Raw genomic sequence first — 20,001 nt, 5'->3', positions numbered from 1 at the left:
ACCCCACCTCCGAGACAGAGCTCGGCCTGCAGGGCCATGGCTGCGGGCTCCCTCCACATCCACGGATGCACAGGGAATACACGCTCCCCCAGCCTCCAAAGTGGGCTAAGCCCGGGGTCAGCCTGAGGGGGTGAGTGTGTAGTGTCAGACGAGGAGGCTTAGGAGAACCCAGAGGAAGGCAAAGCCTCCCCCAGACCTTTAGCCCCACGTGGAAATTCTCACTCTTCCTCCCTTCTCTCTGATGTCTGTGCTCACCCTTGCAGCTCTTCTCCAAGGCGCTGGGAGCGATCTTCTGGAAGCACTGAATACATGTCATCTGGTTCTAATCTCCGTTTGTGACCAATTTTAAACAAGGGGTTTAGCCACCTGTTAAACATTAAAAGGAGAGTGACATATATACAAATTACACATCTCTAATTAGGAACCTACATTCATGGACATTGTTAAAAAAAAAGAAGTCTGCATTTTAAGTATATAAAGATATAGGGGGAATTTAGACACGCGCTTACACACATACATTCTAGGTACAGGAAAGTCATGCTGGCTTATACATGGTATAACTTAAAAGCAGGCTGTTTGTGGCCTACTGAACATACATTGTACATCTGTTTTAATTATTAAGGAAAAAATATATCTAGAAATGAAAATAAAGTAACGGTGTTTCAGGCAAGCAGAATAGAGCTGAATGGCCATTGTGGGTAAGGCTGCAGATATGTTCCTGTATTACTGAGGACTTAAGTCTTCTGAACTGTATCAGATTCAAGGATACCTACGTGGCACTAGTAGTAAAGAACCCGTCTGTTAACGCAGGAGATGTAAGAGATGCTGGTTCAATCCCTGGGTTGGGAAGATCCCCTGGAGAAGGAAACAGCAACCCACTCCAGTATTCATGCCTGGAAAATCCCATGGACAGGGGAGCCTGGTGGGCTACATTCCATGGGGTTGCAAAGAGTCAGATACGACTAAAGTGTCTGAGCACCAGTCATATTCAAAGCAGTTTCAACCCTGATGTCAAGATCTCCTTAGATCAGCTGTCAACAGAGAGGAATTTTTACAAGCAATTATCTTATGGACACAAAACCCTGAGTCTAAGAGGCTCTGGACCCTGAATCCTTACAGTCCCGTCAGACTCCCCTCAGTCAGAATGCTCATATGAGCCTCATTCTGACCCCAAGCTTCTGAAGACAACCTCAAGATAGGTAATACCTTCCCAGCTAAAATGCACAGTTGATTCTTATGGTCCTCCTTGGTATCACTCCCTGGCAGATTCATTTATTTTAAAAAGTAACATTCAAACATCCAAAAGGGCTGGAATTTTGCTGACTGTTGGATCTATCACCATCAGCCTCAGTTGGGGAATAAATACAGCCCGCCAGACTTTCAGGGAACTTCACTAACAGCTGATAGCATCACCAAACTGTGGTTTAATTCCTCCACGCCCAGGTTTCTGCCCGGGGACATCAAGGTTGCCCACTGCCACCACACCCCTGAAAAGGCTTGTGTGTTAGTCAAATCCCTGTTTTCTGGGAGTTCAACCAACTGTTCAGTATAAGCCTTCCACCTACAGGCATGGCTGACTCTAGATAGTTATCATGCTTAATGGCTGTTGGAACAGGATCATACCAAACATGGAGGGGTCTGGCCATGTGCAAGCACCCTGGATGGAAGGGCACCACCATGAGCCTAAACTTGACTCAAGAAAACCCAAAGACAGTGTGTGCACCTCTGTGGGAGTTTATTCCTCAAGGCCCCTGTGACAAGGGCCACCCACATTGGGCCATCAACTGTCTCCAAGAGAACTCTACCAGGGGACACTGGGCTATAGGTGGTTCACACCCAGATCAAGGTTACTTTCAATTTTAATTACACTCGCACAACCTGTGAATCAAAGGGGCCATTCATCTAGTCAGGAGGGGAGCTTGACGTAATAGCAGTTGTCTCCCTTGTAGGATCCCTGATGAGCCTAAAATGAGAAAAAAATTATAATCCCATAACCATTAAAAAAAAAAAAAAGTCAGAGACTGGCCTGGGTAAGTAGAGAAACCAGTTCAAACCTTAGAATGACAAAATCTTACTGGACCCTCTGGCCAACATGACTCTTGACCACTACAAAGCTCTTGATTACCTGCTGGCTGATCAATGGGGAATCTGTGCCCTAGCAACCATTTCCTGTTGTTTCTGTGTTAATATAAGCAGTCTGATAAAAGAGCGTGCATCCCAACTTCCAGAGAAAGCCACTTGCAGACTAAGACAAATATCATATGGTACCACTTATACATAGAATCTTTAAAAAACGGTACAAATGAACTTACCTACCAAACAGAAACAGAGTTACAGATGTAGAAAATGAACTTATGGTTACCAGGGGATAAGGGAAGAAGGGACAATTGGGAGACTGGAATTGACATATATAAACTACTATATTTGTGTCTGACTCTTTGTGGTCCCATGAACTGTTGCCCACTAAGCTCCTCTGTCCATGGGATTCTCCAGGCAAGAATATCGAAGTGGGTTGCCACCTCCTTCTCCAGGGATTCTTCCCAACCCAGGGATCTAACCCAGGTCTCCTGCATTGCAGCCAGATTCCTTATCATCTGAGCCACCAAGGAAGCATATATAAAATAGATAACTAATAAGAACCTACTGTATAACAGAGGGAACTCTACTCAATACTCTGCAATAGCCTTTATCTTTTTTTCTTTGTTAAAGAAAATAATATTTTTTTAAAAAGTGGATATATGTATAATTGATTTACTTTGCTGTATCCTGAAACTAACACAACATTGTAAATCAACTGTACTCCAATAATTTTTTTTTTTTTTTTTAAGAGAGAGGCCACTTGGCTAAATGCTCAGAACAAGAATGGCCTGACTGAAAAATTTGTGAGTTTCAAAAGAAAGATCCCCAGATTCCCTGAGCTTCTAAGGCCATTTTTAGAGCCCTTCCAGTTACTCTCCTTCTCTTGCTCTTTGGTCCATGATTCCTCAATTGTCTCATTAGTTTTATCTCTTGAAGAACTGAGATAATGAAGCTGCAGATGGTCTTTACCCAGGGCTATAAGAAACTGGGACTCTAGCTTGGTGACAAGCAGATTCATTTTCGGTGAATCAGGAAAAATTCTGCCCCTCTAACCTAGCATATGACAACACCCATGCTCAGCAGGAAGCATTTCAGAAGACCAAGCCTTGCCCTTTCAGAGTCTATCAGAAAAGAGGAGTAGTAAAAAGGAAAGGCTGTTGCCCCAGAATTATATCCCTGCCCCTTTCTCAAATGGAAACTAGTTGCTCTTATCTGAGTTTCAGACTCAGTCATAAAATCAAAGAGAAAAATAAGAACTGATTAGAACCAGCCAGGACCCAAGTGGCAGAAGACCTAACCTCCAATAGACACAGAGCATCATTACGCATTCACTGTAATACAGTAGCATGCTAAATGAACCCACTAGGACCATTACAGTTGCCAATGGCTATGATGACAAAGTGAAGAGCTCATACAAGGACTAAAAAGGAGTGTTTTCTTAATTTCAGGTCCAAATCACACCCTGCTCTTGCATAATTCATGAATATTCCTCCCTCTGTTAATAGGATTTCCTTCCATTTGCTTCAACCCTGCTAGATACACAGTGTCTAAGCCAAAGTGGGCTGAGAGGTTCATTTGCAAACTAGTCTCCGTTTCTCATTCTTTGGTCACTGAGCAAAGCTAGTGCTCTACCAGTCTCACCATCAGTTTACTTATTGGTTGTGGGAATCCGAGTGGAGCAAGAAACTCCCCATCATGATAAAGGGTCTCAGCCTGGGCTAGGACCCTGGAACAAGTCCAGGCAACCAATTCCATGACAAGCACAGCAGTTACATACACAAGAAACGTAGACTCCAGAACCAGACTGCCTGGCTTGAGAAGATCCCACTCCACTGTTTACTAGCTGTGTGATGGTGGGCAACTCACTCAACCTCTATGTTTCAGTGTCTTCAGGCGTGAAATAAGAGGCTCCTTCCTCTCCAGCAGGAAAACTGGAAATGGGTGCCATCCAAAATTAAAGTCTTCTCCTTCTGTTTCTATGCACATCATTTTCAAAATCAACAAACAGAATGTGCTTTGAGAGTTTCTTGCCCTACCTGAAATTAAAGAGACATTTATCTATTTTGCTAGTATTTATGGTAACCACACACATATTCCTTCTTCTAGGACCCTCTTTCCATAAGGGACATCAAATAGGCAAGAGATGTAGCCACATGCACTGAATATACCTCCATCAAAACAAGCATAGGAGCCGCCATCCCCCTGGGGATCCCCTAGGCTGTCCCATAAAAGAAGCATCAGAATTTGTGGAAAAGATGAATGGGTTAGAGTTGAGAAACAAAAGATCTAGTAATCACCCAAGTGTGATTAAAATCCAAAGGTTCAGGCCTGCCTTTCTGTAGTCCCAGTTATTAGATGAAGACTTAATTTAAGAGCTTCAGCACCCTGCAGCATTTTTCATCTGTGTGTTTCCTCCCAGATCAGGGATCCTTCAATGGTTTCAGGACCATAAGACTCCTGGGCAGGACCATCTACATCAAGACCATGTACTGCTTCTCTCAGCTAGAGATCTGGATAAGAACCCACAGGTTTCATGGACCCCATCCCCAGGGTTTGGTCCTCAAAAGTAGAAGTGGAGATATTTACAATAGGGAAAGGGGCTGTGGTAAAATAGACACTCTGCTCCTGGCTGTATATCCCAGGAAAAATTCAAAAGGTGTTCCAGAATAGTGTTCCCATTCATTTCATAAAAAAAAATTGTGTTCTGTACACAGGACAAACAGTCAACTACACAGGGAAGGAGGCAGGGAGAGAAAGAAAGACATGGTCACAGACAGGGGGAGAGAGGCAGCCCAAGGCAACTGGAACTCAAATGTTCACCTAAGGAACATGGGGAAAGTGGGGACATTATTGGAAGATGGCAAAGGGGCAGGTCACTGATTAGATAAAGAAAGTTGTTCATAAGCTGCTTCCTTGGGGTGAAAGTTGCAGCTTCTTTCAGAACTGACTGTGAATTGCTGAGCTGTTCTGAGGCAGCTGGATAAGGTGGACACCAGGTCCCTGGGCCCTCCTCCCACCCCTACTGCCACCAGTCCCGAGCGCACCCTCTCCTTGTCCCTTGGTCCCCAACAGAAGCCAGCAGTGTCAGGCATGTGCTTGCAGGAATTGTCACAGCTTAGATGGGGCGCTCACCAGACAAACAGGCGCGAGCAGAAATTCGCCTTCCGCAGTGGGTTGGTCTTCACCTCCGGGGACACAGGCAGCATCTTGCAGGCGAAGGTGGACACAGACCAGGGTCGCCCTGCTCAGGAGGCGGTGGGGCTCCTGCTGCTCCTGGAGGTGCTGGCGGGGATGCTGGAGACTGGCCGCCCCGCAGGTCCACTGGGCCAGAGCCTGAGAACACCTGCTTCTGAGAGTGGAGCGCCCTTTGTGCGCCAGGTCTCACCTCCCAGGACTGAGAAACCTCCAGAGTCCACCTTTGAGGCACTCGCTCTGTGCAGCTGCTGCCACAAGTCTAGGATGGATGCAGCATGACACGTGTGAGCCTGCAGGACTAAGGGACACTCAGGTAGATGCTTCTAGGAGCCCCATGCAGGTGGGAGGCAAAGCTACCAGCTCTTTGATAAAGGCAGGCAGGCAGGCTGACTGTGGGGCACAACCAGCCCAGCTCCCTGAAGCGCACCTGGCTGCAAACTCAGAGGAAGTTCCTGCTCTGAGTCCAGGAACTCACTAGAGGCAGGAGTCTCAGGCCCCACCCATCTCTGCTGCTCAGAGGCTGCCCATGCGCTGCAGAGGAAACCTGGAGAAAGCTGGCAGAAGGAGACAGCAGCCCACTCTCTGGGCATGCTGCCCTCCTCAGGATCAAACAAGGGCGCTGTGGGAAGGTCTCCAACTGGAATGGAGCAGGACACTGAGGGACCTTCCTGGGATAGACCCTACCCCCCACCCCTTGCCCTCTGCCTGGCTCTTGTTTGTAGAAAAGCTTCATTCTCCAGGCCTGCTCTGAGTCACAAAGGCTGGCTCAAGGATGATTGGAAGAATGTGAACATCTAATAACAAAAAAACTTCATCAATAGATTAGCCATACAGCAATCACAGAATCTTTATAACAGGGTCTGGTGCACATACCTGAGTTGTTTTGCAGATGCTAAAATGTCCACCAGGTGGAAGAAGTTAACTGCATGATGACCAGGATAAACTGGAACCTAAGGATTTATGATGATAACCCCTATTACATTACCCTGCTCCTCAACATCAATCGGAATAGTGCATGAGCTAATCAAGTACCCTGGACTCTCCCTCAGCTTGCCTCTAAAAATCCCCTCCTGAAATCCATTGAGGAGTTCCAGGATTCTGAGCATGAACATCCTGTACTCCTTGCTTGACCCTTGCAATGAACCTTTCTCTGCTCAGAACTCCAAATTTTCAGTTTGTTTCACCTCAGTGTACATGGGGCACAAGACCTTGGTTTGGCCAGTACAAACCAGGTAGCAAACATTTGACGATGGCCAACAACAGGGGTTAGCACATACTATGCTTATAGAGCTGCAAGATTTAGAGTAATGTGACAGATTAGAAAACTTCAAATGATTTCAAAAGGTGAATTTGCTGTCATTAGAGATCTCCACAAGATGTGAAATGTCTTGCATCTCACAGGTTACATTGTGGGGGGACTCTTGTGAGCTTTTTGCTGCCCTCTTACAAGGGGAATTTAGGACAGAGAGATTACCTTATGATTTCTTTCATCATGAGCTCAGCTCAATAAAGCTGGAGGAGAAATCTATTTTAAAGAAATCCTTAATGTATTCAATTATTTTTTTTATAACTCAAACATGTAACAGTGGCATATGTTATAGAACACAGGTTATGTGCATTTGTGGGGAACTTACTTTACTTTTAACTCAAACAATGCCCTATTCAAGGAGGTGTTATCTGTTTTACAGATGAGAAAAATGAGGCTCAAAGACAGCACTTCTCCAATGTCTTCGAATCAGTAAATGATGAATCTTGATTTGGATTCAAGTCCAAGTCCAGTATGACTGTCCCACTGGTGGATGATCAGTGTGTGAAAAGTGCCAAGAATATGCTATCTGAATGAATCAATGACTGTAGGACTGAGAACAAAATCTTAGGCCCTCACTCATACGTGATAAGTTATTTCTGTGGCTGCCTTACCAGGCTCAGCAGCTTTTCTTCCCTTTCATTCTAAATGAAGAAAGATCAAAGTTTGTGGGGCTTATAACAAGATCACCTCATTATTCTTTGATAATTTCCCATGCACCTTGGCTAAAATGGTGTTATTAATGATGCCTTTTAGCTTCAGTTATGCAAGATGAATATGTTCTGCTGAACTAGGGCATGGCGATGTGGCTACAACTGACGATTTTGTGCTGTGTCCTTTTTATTTGCTGAGAGTAGAGCTTAGGGGTTCTCAACATAAAAGAGAAAAAAAATCTAAATGATTAAGATGTGACGTGATAGATACATTAATTGGCTTAGTATGATGAGCATTTCAGTGTATATGTATGTCAAATCATCAAGTTGTACATCTAAATATATACAATTTTTGATTGTCAATTATACCTCAATAAAGCTGGAGGAGAAATCAATTTTAAAGAAATCCTTAATGTATTCAAACATTTTTTATAACTCAAACAGGTAACAATGGCAATGTGTTGATTATTTTCTATTAATGGGCATGATGGTTGTTTATTATACTATTTTCTTGATATTATTTTCTTAATTTTCATGCAGGTTTGAAATTTTCTATTACAAAAAGGAAGACAGAGCTGAAAATCATCAGTTTCAATTATCCATCTTTCTGGTGTTAACTCTTTCTCAGATAATGCAATCTACAATCTAAATAATCACTCCTCACCTAATTTCCAGTTGTCTCTGAAATTCTCTACATTTTCCATCCCTATAAATGTTCAGCTACTAGTTCTTCTTCAAAGATGAAGAAATTGCTTGCTGAAGTTGGGAGTCTGGTGACTTCCCTTTTCCCAATTCCCCAGACTGTTCTCTCCAGTTCCAACTATCTCAGGACCATAATTGTCATCTCCAAACTGTCAACTCACTCAGTCCCTTCAGCTTCTGCTGTATTTTTTAAAGCGAAGAGTTTTTTGAAAAGTTTTAGCATTCTTTTCTGAGCGTAAACTAATATGATGTTTAGAAGAAATGTTGAAATCCAGTGTTAAACTGTTCAGAAAAGAGTGGCTCTAGAGCCAGGGGACCAGATCCTTCACTCATCCTCCTTCCTACAGGGCTACTGTGAGCCTCAGGATTTGTGAAAGCATTTTATAAAAACAAAAACCTAAAACAACATACAAATAAAACTTTGTTTTGAACAGATGTTCAGTGGATGCCTTTCAGGTGCAGGACCACTAGGCCAGACATGGAGCTTACAAAGCGGGGAGATGTCATAAGACCTCTATCTGCACTTGTTTACTGATCTGAAATGGCTCAATACTACGACTAAAGGAGCAATAACAAGGGATGGAGAGGATGCAGAGAAACCAGAATCCTCATATACTGCTGGTGGGAAAGTAAAATGGTACATCACAAAGTTACCACATAACCCAGCAATTCTTCTCATAGTTATCTATCCAAGATAAATGAAAACATATGTCCACTTGAAAACTTAGTTACAAATGTTATAACACCATTATTCATTAAAGATAATGGTGTGAGGGATGGGAGGAAGAAAGTGCATACCACCTTATGAATGGGTAAATGAAATCTGGAATTGCATGCAACAGGATATGATTTGTCAAGATAGATACACTGATTTATGCCATAAAGCAAATGAACATTGAATATATTATGCCGAGTTAATGAAGCCAGCCATTGACTCTAGTGAGGACAAAACAGTATCTAAGGAGAAATGCAATCTTGTTGGACTTGTTGATTCATTTCCAAACAAACCTCAGGGATAGATGGTGGAAATTTGTATCTGTGCAAACTATAAAATATTATATGGTCTACAGCAGCAGTCCTCAACCTCTGGTCTGTGGCCTGTTAGGAACCAGGCCACATAGTAAGAGGTGAGTGATGGGCAAGGGAGAGAAGCTTGATCAGTATTTACAGCCACTCCACTCATCACTCACATTACCACCTGAGCTCCTCCTCCTGTCAGACCAGCAGCAGTATTAGATTCTCATAAGGTTCACAGTAAGGTTTGTGAACTGTCCATGGAGGGATCTAGGTTTTACTCCTTATGAGAATCCAATGCCTGATGATCTGAGGTGGAGCTGAAGGGATGATGCTAGCACTGGGGAGCACCTGCAAACACAGATTATCACGAGCAGAGAGGCTGATGACACAGAGACCAAAATAAGACAATTGCTTGCAGACTGATATCAAAACCCTTTCAGTGAGTGGCAAGTGACAAGCTGCATCTGCTGGCAGGCTGTACAGTAGCATGAGTTGATGTACTTCAACTGGACAGTCACATCTCGTGATAGGCTTTAAGTCAGAATCCGACACTCATTTCAGTGTGCGCAAGTCCTACCCATTATTTTCCATCAGCAGCTCTTCCCGCACTGCACACTCGTCTCCCTCAGTCTGGTAAGCCCACAGCTAACTTTACCAAAATGAGTGAAAAACAAACACAGCTGGAGAGCTTCTTTGATAAGGGGGAGAGACCCAGTGATGAGAGAGCAAAAGACTCTAAGACCGCCAACAAAAATAAACTTCATTTAAGATAAAATATCGAGAGCTCTAATTCAATTATGGGTTCATTGCAACACATATATGTGGCAACCAGTTATCCAACAAAGTAAAGTGGCTGCATTCCGTGCCAAACTGGATCTATGGGGGTGACAAGTGAACACTGAGATTTTTGACAAGTTTCAGATATTAGCAGAGATTTTGAAAGAGGCTGAGCCAGGGACATCTTTCTCCCAGCTGGTGTGTGATCACCTATCTCAGCTTTCTAAAGAGTTTGAGCATTACATCCCAACAACAAAAGACTCTTGAATTGAGAAGGAATGGATCTGCAACCCATCTGTGAATAAGCCAGGTGAATCGACTTTGTTCACACTAGAAAGAGGATCAGCTTTTTAAGACTGCAAATGATGATGACCTAAAAAGTATGTTTGAGGCAAATTCAAATTTCTATACTTTCTAGATTAAAGTCAAGGCAGAATAATCTGCCATAGGATATTCTCTGTGGCAGAGATTGCCACAAAGTGCTGAAAAGCCTGCTTCCATTTCGAACAATCTATCTTTGTAAAGCAGGGTTTTCTGCAGTGACAGCAGTCAAAGCAAGATCACAAAGTAGATTGGACATAAGAATACACTTTGGGTGTCACTCTCTCCCAACACCCCTGGATGAGACCATCTAGTTGTAGAAAAACAAGCTCAGGGCTCCCTGATTCTGAAATATAGTGAGTTATATAATTATTTCATTACATATTACAAGGTAATAAAAATAGAAATAAAGTGCACAATAGATTAAGTGATTGAATCATCTCGAAATCATCCCACTCTCCCTGGTCCATGAAAAAACTGTCTTCCATGAAACTGGTCCCTGGTTCCAAAAAGGTTGAAAATGACTAGTCTATAGGATCTCTGTCAAGTCGTCAGAGCTTTAAGTGTTAAACCTGCAGCAGATATAAGAGCAGTACTAAAATGATTCAGCTGAGATAATGCTGGTCCTCAAGCATTTTCAACCAAGACATATAGGAAAATGAAATTCACAATTTAAACATAATCCTGTGGGTATCCATAGTTCTGAATATAGTGATAATTTCTCTATCACTTCTCCTAGTAATATAGCCACCTCTAAACTCAGGAGTGAGCACCCAGCTGAAATCTAGCCAATCATCATATGCCATGAACTTGCCATGAACCTCCCATCATATGCCAAGCCCTTTGGAGGGCTTGGCTGAGAGATAATCTCATGGCTAACAAGAGCAACTGGATTTCTTCCTTGAGAATACTGAGCAGTGAAGGGGTGGGGGGGGGGGGGGAAGTGAGGGTGATTTTCGTTTTGTTTTTTGGACAGAATGGTATGGACCTAACAGAAGCAGAAGATATTAAGAAGAGATGGCAAGAATACACAGAAGAACTGTACAAAAAGGATCTTCATGACCCGGATAATAACGATGGTGTGATCACTCATGTAAGGCCAGACATCCTGGAATGTGAAGTCAAGTGGGCCTTAGAAAGCATCACTACAAACAAAGCTACTGGAGGTCATGGAATTCCAGTTGAGCTACCTCAAATCCTAAAAGATGATGCTGTAAAAGTGCTGCACTCAATATGCCAGCAAATTTGGAAAACTCAGCAGTGCCCACAGGACTGGAAAAGGGCAGTTTTCATTCCAATCCCTAAGAAAGGCAATGCCAAAGAATGCTCAAACTACGGCACAATTGCACTCATCTCACATGCTAGTAAAGTAATACTCAAAATTCTCCAAGCCAGGCTTCCACAATACGTGAACCATGAACTTCCTGATGTTCAAGCTGGTTTTAGAAAAGGCAGAGGAACCAGAGATCAAATTGCCAACATCTGCTGGATCATGGAAAAAGCAAGAGAGTTCCAGAAAAAATATCTCTTTCTGCTTTATTGACTATGCCAAAGCCTTTGACTGTGTGGAGCACAAGAAACTGGGGAAAATTCTGAAAGAGATGGGAATACCAGACCACCTGACCTGCCTCTTGAGAAATCTGTATGCAGGCCAGGGAGCAACAGTTAGAGCTGGACATGGAACAACAGACTGGATCCAAATAGGAAAAGGAGTACGTCAAGGCTGTATATTGTCACCCTGCTTATTTAACTTATATGCAGAGTACAGCGTGAGAAACTCTGGACTGGAAGAAGCACAAACTGGAATCAAGATTGCTGGGAGAAATATCAATAACCTCAGATATGCAGATGACACCACCCTTATGGCAGAAAGTGAAGAGGAACTAAAAAGCCTCTTGATGAAAGTAAAAGAGGAGAGTGAAAAAGTTGGCTTAAAGCTCAACATTCAGAAAACGAAGATCATGGCATCCGGTCCCATCACTCCATGGGAAATAGATGGAGAAACAGTGGAAACAGTGTCAGACTTTATTTTTTGGGGCTCCAAAATCACTGCAGATGGTGACTGCAGCCATGAAATTAAAAAACGCTTACTCCTTGGAAGAAAAGTTATGACCAACCTAGATAGCATATTCAAAAGCAGAGACATTACTTTGCTGACTAAGGTCCGTCTAGTCAAGGCTATGGTTTTTCCTGTGGTCATGTATGGATGTGAGAGTTGGACTGTGAAGAAGGCTGAGCACCAAAGAATTGATGCTTTTGAACTTTGGTGTTGGAGAAGACTCTTGAGAGTCCCTTGGACTGCAAGGAGATCCAACCAGTCCATTCTGAAGGAGATCAGCCCTGGGATTTCTTTGGAAGAAATGATACTAAAGGTGGAACTCCAGTACTTTGGCCACCTCATGCGAAGAGTTGACTCATTGGAAAAGACTTTGATGCTGGGAGGGATTAGGGGCAGGAGAAGAAGGGGACGACAGAGGATGAGATGGCTGGATGGCATCACTGACTCGGATGCGAGTCTGAGTGAACTCCAGGATTTGGTGATGGACAGGGAGGCCTGGCGTGCTGTGATTCAAGGGGTTGCAAAGATTCGGACATGACTGAGTGACTGAACTGAACTGAACTGAGAAAGAGAAAACCTCTCTTTCCTTTCTGATTAGGGAGTTTTAAGGACATGACCCATGATTGGTAACCATGTGCCCCATTTACATTGAGAGCCTTAAAGAATAAAGCAGGCACTCAGGGAAAGTCATACAGTCAGCAGCTATTAAACACCTACTATTCCAGGATCTAGGGATATACAAGTGAATAGGATGAGTGGTATAAAGCAGAGTGTTTGTAACATCCTGAGGCTAACAGGATCCCTCCTTGGACAGTGTGACGTGCTGGAGCAGAATCTGTCACTTTCCAGCTCATGTCCTCTGACTCTTCTCCAGGACTAAGGAGCTCACTGCTTATCTGCAACTCTCCACTTACGGCCTCTTTCTAGTTATGGAAGCACACTGGGGCCATATGAAAAGCAAGCCAAAAACCCTGGATTCAACACTTAACCAGTGATGGATGGGGAGTGGATGGATAAATGCCCCAATGCCCTTGCCTATGAGTTGGAATAATTGTCTACCAAGGTGACCACAAGGGAAAGAGCCCAGGTGCCAAAGCAGTAACTTTCTTGCTAACACACTTTTTATTGGTTTCCTTCCCACTTTGTCTCACTTCTCCACTCCCTACGTGTGTTTTCCTACAATCACTTCTAAAATAAACCACTTTCACGCAAATGTTTACCTCAAAGTGTGACTGGAAAACCAAAACTATGAAACCTCTGAGGAACATCATTCCAAGTATTGAAAACTTTATTCACTTCCTCTTTGAACCCATGAAAACCTTTTTTAATATTATAAACCTTGGGTGAGGGTTTGAAATGCATCTGGTCCCAAGTGAAGTGTCCTTTAACTGTACAACACAACAAAGATTTCAAAGACAGCATAAAACTCTTTTATACCTCAATGATTTTTTACATTTATTACACATTGATATAGTATTTTTTAAACATTGGCTTTAAAATACCTTACTAATATTATTTGTACCTTTTAAATTTTTTGCATGGCTATTACAAATTTAAATTTACAGATGTGGTTCACTGTATATTTCTATGGATAGCGCAGCTGTAACCAGTGGAAAGGCTTTAGCACCAAAAATTTCTCTCTCACTTAAGAAAGCAAATCAGTAAGGGTCATATTAGTATACAAATTTCAAATGTGATCTAATTCATGGAAAGAAGTCACACTCACATTTCAGAACTTTGTTGTTAGTGATGAGTTCCCTTGTCACTTCCCACTGCATCATTTTGCTATCATATAGAACCCTGATGTAAAAAATTAAGCAAAACTTCTCAATTTGGGCCAATGGCTTCCATGGGGCCTCAGTGGTAAAGAATCTGCTTGCCAATCAGAAGGCCTGGGTTCGATCCCTGGGTTGGGAAGATCCCCTGGAGAAGGAAATGACAACCCACTCCAGTGTTCTTGCCTGGGAAATCCCATGGACAGAGGGGCCTGGCAGTTACATCCCATGCAGTCACAAAAGAGGATGACTGAGTGACTAAACAACATTAAGATATTATAATAATACTGGGAGGTTCAGTTATTTTGTTTTCAGCCTTATGGAAAACTAGTCCATTCCTGAGATAAGTTGTCCACTGCTAAAAGTTGATAAGGGTGTCCTCAGAAAATAATTTATCTAAAAAAATGAAAACCCTGCTTTCATTAGGCTCACAATCTAGAAAAGGAATAGGTAAAAAGAAAATTACAGCAAAATGATACAAATAATTTAAATGTATATTCATTCTCACCTATTAAATTAGCAATACACTTTAAAAACCAGAATAGCCCACGCTAATGAAAAGTGTGATAGGCACTGTAATCTATTGGTAAACTATAAATTAGAAAAGCATTTTCAGAACATAATCTGACAATATCTATTAACAGCCTTTAAAAATATTCATCTTTTTTGACTCAATAGGATTTTTACTTACACGATGATGAAGGCAAAAAAGTCATTTATAGAGAACTATTTATTCACAATTTTATTTATATGCAAATGTTTCTCAGAACAGTGGTTATTATTAAATTGTAATAGGATTTAGAAATATCCTAACTTCTAAGTTTACCAATAGCAACATGATTGAATAAATTATGAATTATTTTTAAACAAGTGCTTTTGAACATCTACCATACATCTACCTTTCAAAGCACTGGGAATCAATGGACTACAAGATATGTAAGGTTTATCTTCCACGGTGTTCACATTGAAGTAGTAGGAGATAGATGGTAAAAAAGTAAATGGATGAACAAGATAATATCAGGTTTGATGAGGAATATGAAGAACAGGAAGTGAGAGTGGCTGGAGATGGCTGGCAAGCCCTGCTTTAAATTGGATGATCAAGAAGGCTTCTTAGAGGAGAAACTTAGCCAAAACCAGGGAGTCAGTCTTCTGCAAACATGGGAGCAAAAAAATAAATAAATAAATAAAAGATTTAAAAAAAAAAAAAATCCATGGTATTGGGTAAGACAACTTAGGTGAGTGTAGATTAAAAAAAAAAAAAGTGCAAAGGGAGACCTGCTCTTGCATTTGTCAGAGGAGGCAAACTGCCACCCCCAAGACTGGGGAGGCCCACATGTGAACAGAGGAAGCTGAGGCTTCCTCAGGGTGAAACGACCATGGGAACCTGTGCTTGGAGAGGAAACCAGAGCCATAACTGACAAACTGCTGGAGGCTCAGTGTGAACAATCTGAGAGTAAAAACTCCAGGGGACCCAGTCATGCGGGGACTCACAATATTGTGAGATTTACCTCCAGGAGCTTCACCAGGATCCCACAGGAATACCAGGGAAAATCCCCTCAGCCCTCCTGCTGGGAGTGGGGTGATAGGGGGTAGCCAATTTGAAATAGACCAGAACACTCAGTCCTCTTAAGAAGGCTCTAGAGGAAAACTAGCACTAGAATCTAACCCTCCAGGGTATTAACTGAGCCCAGCTGATGTGGGAGAAGGGAATACCCAGCTCCAGCTGGCTCGAGCCATTCTGTCCCACATAAGGGATGGGGTAGGGGAAAGAAAAATGAGAAACACTTGTGAGGTTCACAGTTCAGAGGAAGAGGCTCACTGAGGGGCTGAGACCTAATCATGGGATCTACCTGCGCTCACACCTCACCTCCTCATTACTAAAGCCCTCTTATAGCAGTGCCTTTAATCCAGGACATCATGTCTGCATTTCAAGAAAAACTTACAAGACACACCAAAAGGCAAAAGAAAAAAGAAAAATATTTTTGAAGAGACAAAGCATCATCAGATCCAGACATGGCAGGGATGTTGGAAATATCAGATGAGGAATTCAAAGGCAGCTATACCTTCCCTGGTGGCTCAGTGGTAAAGAATCTGCCTGCCAATGCAGGAGACCTGGGTTTGATCCCTGGGGCAAGAAGATCTCCTGGAGAAGAAAATGCCAAGCCACTCCTGTATTCTTCCCTGGGAAATCCTACAGACAGAGGAGTCTGGTGGGCTACAGTCCTTGGGGTCACAGAAGGGTCGAACGCTACAGAGAAACTAAACGACAATAACATGAATAATATGCCAAGGGCTCTAATGGATAAAATATACAACATATAAAAACAGATGGCAGTGTGGGGTCAGTTCATTTTCGGATAGTTCCTTGGTCCGGCTTATATTTCTCAAGATCCATAGGCCCCTTCCTATGTAGTCGATACTAACGACAGGGTTTTAATCTATTGCACCTGTCACTTCCAAGGCGGTTCCCTCTGTTTTAGCTTCTTCTGTTTGCTGGTCTCTTCAGTGTCTGCTTTCCGCCCTGACACAAGGGGGGGCGGTGGTGGACACTTTTTTTAGGCTCACTTGTTCAGTCGCACTGTGGGAGGGAGGACTCTGTGGGTGAGGGAGACAGTGGGATGATTTGGGAGAATGGCAATGAAACATGTATAATACCATGTAAGAAACGAATCACCAGTCTAGTTTTGATGCAAGATACAGGACGGTTGGCGCTGGTGCACTGGGATGACCCAGAGAGATGGTATGCGGAGGGAGGTGAGAGGGGGTTCAGGATTGGGAACATGTATACACCCGTGGCAGATTCATGTTGCTGTATAGCAAAACCAATGCATTATTGTCAAGTAAAATAAAGTAAATAAATAAATAAAACAGATGGACGATAGAAGCAGAAAGACGGAGATTCTAAGAAAGAACCAAGAGGAAATGCTAGAGATAAAAAGCAGTGTAACAGAAATGGGGAGCACGACCTACAACTAGGCTTATTATTTTCAAATTAAAGAAAAATTGTTTGGGCTATAGAGGAATAAAGATAAGAATTATATCCAATTCTCCTCAGAAACCAAACAAACATGGAAGAGAGTAGAGTGAAAAAGTTTTAAGTGTTGAGAGAAAAAAAAAACAACTTAGAATTCTGTAATTTGTGAAATGATTGTTCAAAAGTGAAGGAAAAATGAATACTTTTTCAGACAAACAAAAATTGGGAAAGGAGTACAAAAAGGCTGTATACTGTCGTACGGTTTATTTAACTTATATGTAGACTACATCATGCAAAATCCCAGACCAGATAAAGCACAAGCTGGAGTCAAGACTGCCAGGTGAAATATCAATAACTTCAGATACGCAGGTGAAGCCTGGTGTGCTACAGTCCACGGGGTCGCAAAGAGTCGGACACGACTGAGCGACTGAACTGAACTGATGCAGATGATATCACTCTAGCGGCACAAAGCAAAGAGGAACTAAAGAGTCTCTTGATGAGGATGAAAGACGAGAGTGAAAAAGTTGGCTTGAAACTCAACATTCAAAGAGCTAAGATCATGGTATCTGGTCCCATCACTTCATGGCAAATAGATGTAGAAAAAGTGGAAGCAGTGACAGATTTTATTTTCTTGGGCTCCAAAATCACTGTGGATGGTGACTGCAACCATGATATTAAAAGACACTTGCCCTTTGGAAGGAAAGCTATGACAAACGTAAGAAAATCTAAAGGGAAGATGTAGAAATTCTGGAGATGGATTCATAACAATGTGAATATAACTAATGCCACAGAACAGTGCATTTAAGAAATGGTTAACAAGGTTCGTTTTACATTGTGTATACTTTACTGTGTAGGGGAGAGGAAATTCCTCTTTTACAATTCTAGGCTCGCTGGATGGAGCCTTGGAAATTCAAATGATGTAAGACAGATGAACAAGAGAAATACAGTTTATTAACCTGTGCAGCATGTACACTTATGGAAAGATCTTCTATCATTTACAGATCGCTATTGCTGTACTCGGACAGTTTTGCGAAAGTGTTTCATGTTCAAGCAGATTCATAGAAACGACTTTTGATAAATACAGGTTTCAGATAAATTTCAGACCATGCTAGTCAACTTTGTAAGAAATTTTATAAATCTAGCAGAAAGACTAATGGCCTCATAAAACTGTTAACAAAAAGGGTTAGTTGCTGAGTGAACTGGTGAATATGGCTATGATTTTTATGGGTTTTGTCTAAAATATTACCAGTTTAAGTTTGCATTTTCCAGATATAATGCAACAGTTTCCTTCAAGATAATTATGACTTACAACAATTTGGAAAATTAGACCTTTGTAAGTAGAACTAAAACATGTCTTTTCTTTCTACCTAATCCCTCCAAAACTTGGAAACTCTTAGGTTCCCAGCAGATGTATCAGATAAATAAGGGAGGCCATCTCCTAACAGGGGCACTCTTCCACCTCCGGGTGATAACTGTATTCCCTGAGCAACGTTTCTCATCTGTAAAGTGGGTACTGGAAATCAGTATCAATTTCATGGAGTTATTGTTGATGTGAAAGTGCTTACTGCAGTTCCTAGCACAAAAGAGATGTTCAATCAGTGGAAACAATTATGGAAAGATATTTTACCAGGATATTAAATTGCCTGTCCCTTGCTATGGTGTGAATGTTTGTGTAAAAGGAATGAAAATGGAATTCTTGAGGTTATAGACTAAAGGGTACTGGTGCTGGTATAAAAGAGCACAATTGGCAAGAAAACAGCCAACCAAGATTTCCTCCACAGAAGACAGATCAAACCCCAAGTCAGAGGAGAGCAAAGGTCTGGGAATGAGAGGCAGAGAGCTGGAGATGCCTGTCCCCAGTGATCACCATCCCCAAAGTAGGGGGGACACAGGATATGATAGAAACCCCTTCAAGTATGGCTCATGCCTTACCTCCTGCTAGAAGCCAGCAGAGTTATCAGCTTCGTAGAGGAGACTCCCATGCCATAAACCTGTGTTATGAGTGAAGTAGAAAATCCTGATTTACCACTTGGGGTCTGAAAAATTCAGAAAGTGGAAAGCAACAGACTTATGGAGTCTAGAGCCAGGATGAGACAATGTCATACAGGGAGATGAAGTGTGTGCTATCCAGCTGGGGAGCAGATGAGAACCAATTACATCGTTCCTTTAAAATCCCATGAAGCGAAGAGAAGAGAAAGTCACTCAGTCGTGTCCAACTTTTTGTGATCCCATGGACTGTCCATGGAATTCTCCAGGCCAGAATATTGCAGTGGGTAGTCTTTCGATTTTCTAGGGGATCTTCCCAACCAAGGGATTGAACCAAGGTCTCCCGCAGTGCAGGTGGATTCTTTACTAGCTGAGCCACCACGGAAGCCCAAGAATACTGGAGTGGGTAGCCTATCCCCTCTCCAGTGGATCTATCCAACCTAGGAATTGAACCATGGTATCCTGAATTGCAGGCGGATTCTTTACCAACTGAGCTATCAGTTAAGTTCAGTCGCTCAGTCGTGTCCAACTCTTTGCGACCCCATGAATCGCAGCACGCCAGGACTCCCTGTCCATCACCAACTCCCGGAGTTCACTCAGACTCACGTCCATCAAGTCAGTGATGCCATCCAGCCATCTCATCCTCGGTCATCCCCTTCTCCTCCTGCCCCCAATCCCTCCCAGCATCAAAGTCTTTTCCAATGAGACAACTCTTCGCATGAGGTGGCCAAAGTACTGGAGTTTCAGCTTTAGCATCAGTCCTTCCAAAGAAACCCCAGGGCTGATCTCCTTGCAGTCCAAGGGACTCTCAAGAGTCTTCTCCAACACCACAGTTCAAAAGCATCAATTCTTCAGCACTCAGCCTTCTTCACAGCCCAACTCTCACATCCATACATGACTACTGGAAAAACCATAGCCTTGACTAGACAGACCTGAGTCGGCAAAGTAATGTCTCTGCTTTTGAATATGCTATCTAGGTTGATTTTGGAGCCCCCAAAATAAAGTCTGACACTGTTTCCACTGTTTCTCCATCTATTTCCCATGGAGTGATAGGACCTGATGCCATGATCTTCGTTTTCAGAATGTTGAGCTTTAAGCCAACTTTTTCACTCTCCTTTTTCACTTTCATTGAGAGGCTTTTTAGTTCCTCTTCACTT

General features: G+C 42.5%; 1 protein-coding gene across 1 annotated transcript in view; it reads right to left on the bottom strand.

Moving 5' to 3' along the window:
* LOC128057705 (ATP-binding cassette sub-family C member 4-like) overlaps positions 1–5,375 on the bottom strand; it is a 390,282-nt gene extending 384,907 nt beyond the window's left edge. The window contains exons 1-2 of the mRNA XM_052650189.1: positions 5,212–5,375; positions 256–366 (exon numbers count right to left, since the gene is read on the bottom strand). Coding sequence (XP_052506149.1) covers positions 256–366; positions 5,212–5,285 — 185 coding nt within the window. The 5' untranslated portion in view covers positions 5,286–5,375. The remainder of the gene's footprint in view (positions 1–255; positions 367–5,211) is intronic.
* Positions 5,376–20,001: the final 14,626 nt, after the last annotated feature.

Source organism: Budorcas taxicolor, chromosome 12 (genome assembly GCF_023091745.1).
Source record: "Budorcas taxicolor isolate Tak-1 chromosome 12, Takin1.1, whole genome shotgun sequence".
Classification (NCBI taxonomy): Eukaryota; Metazoa; Chordata; class Mammalia; order Artiodactyla; family Bovidae; genus Budorcas; species Budorcas taxicolor.
Note: the sequence above shows the minus strand (reverse complement) of the source record. Positions and strands in the feature narration are given on the sequence as shown.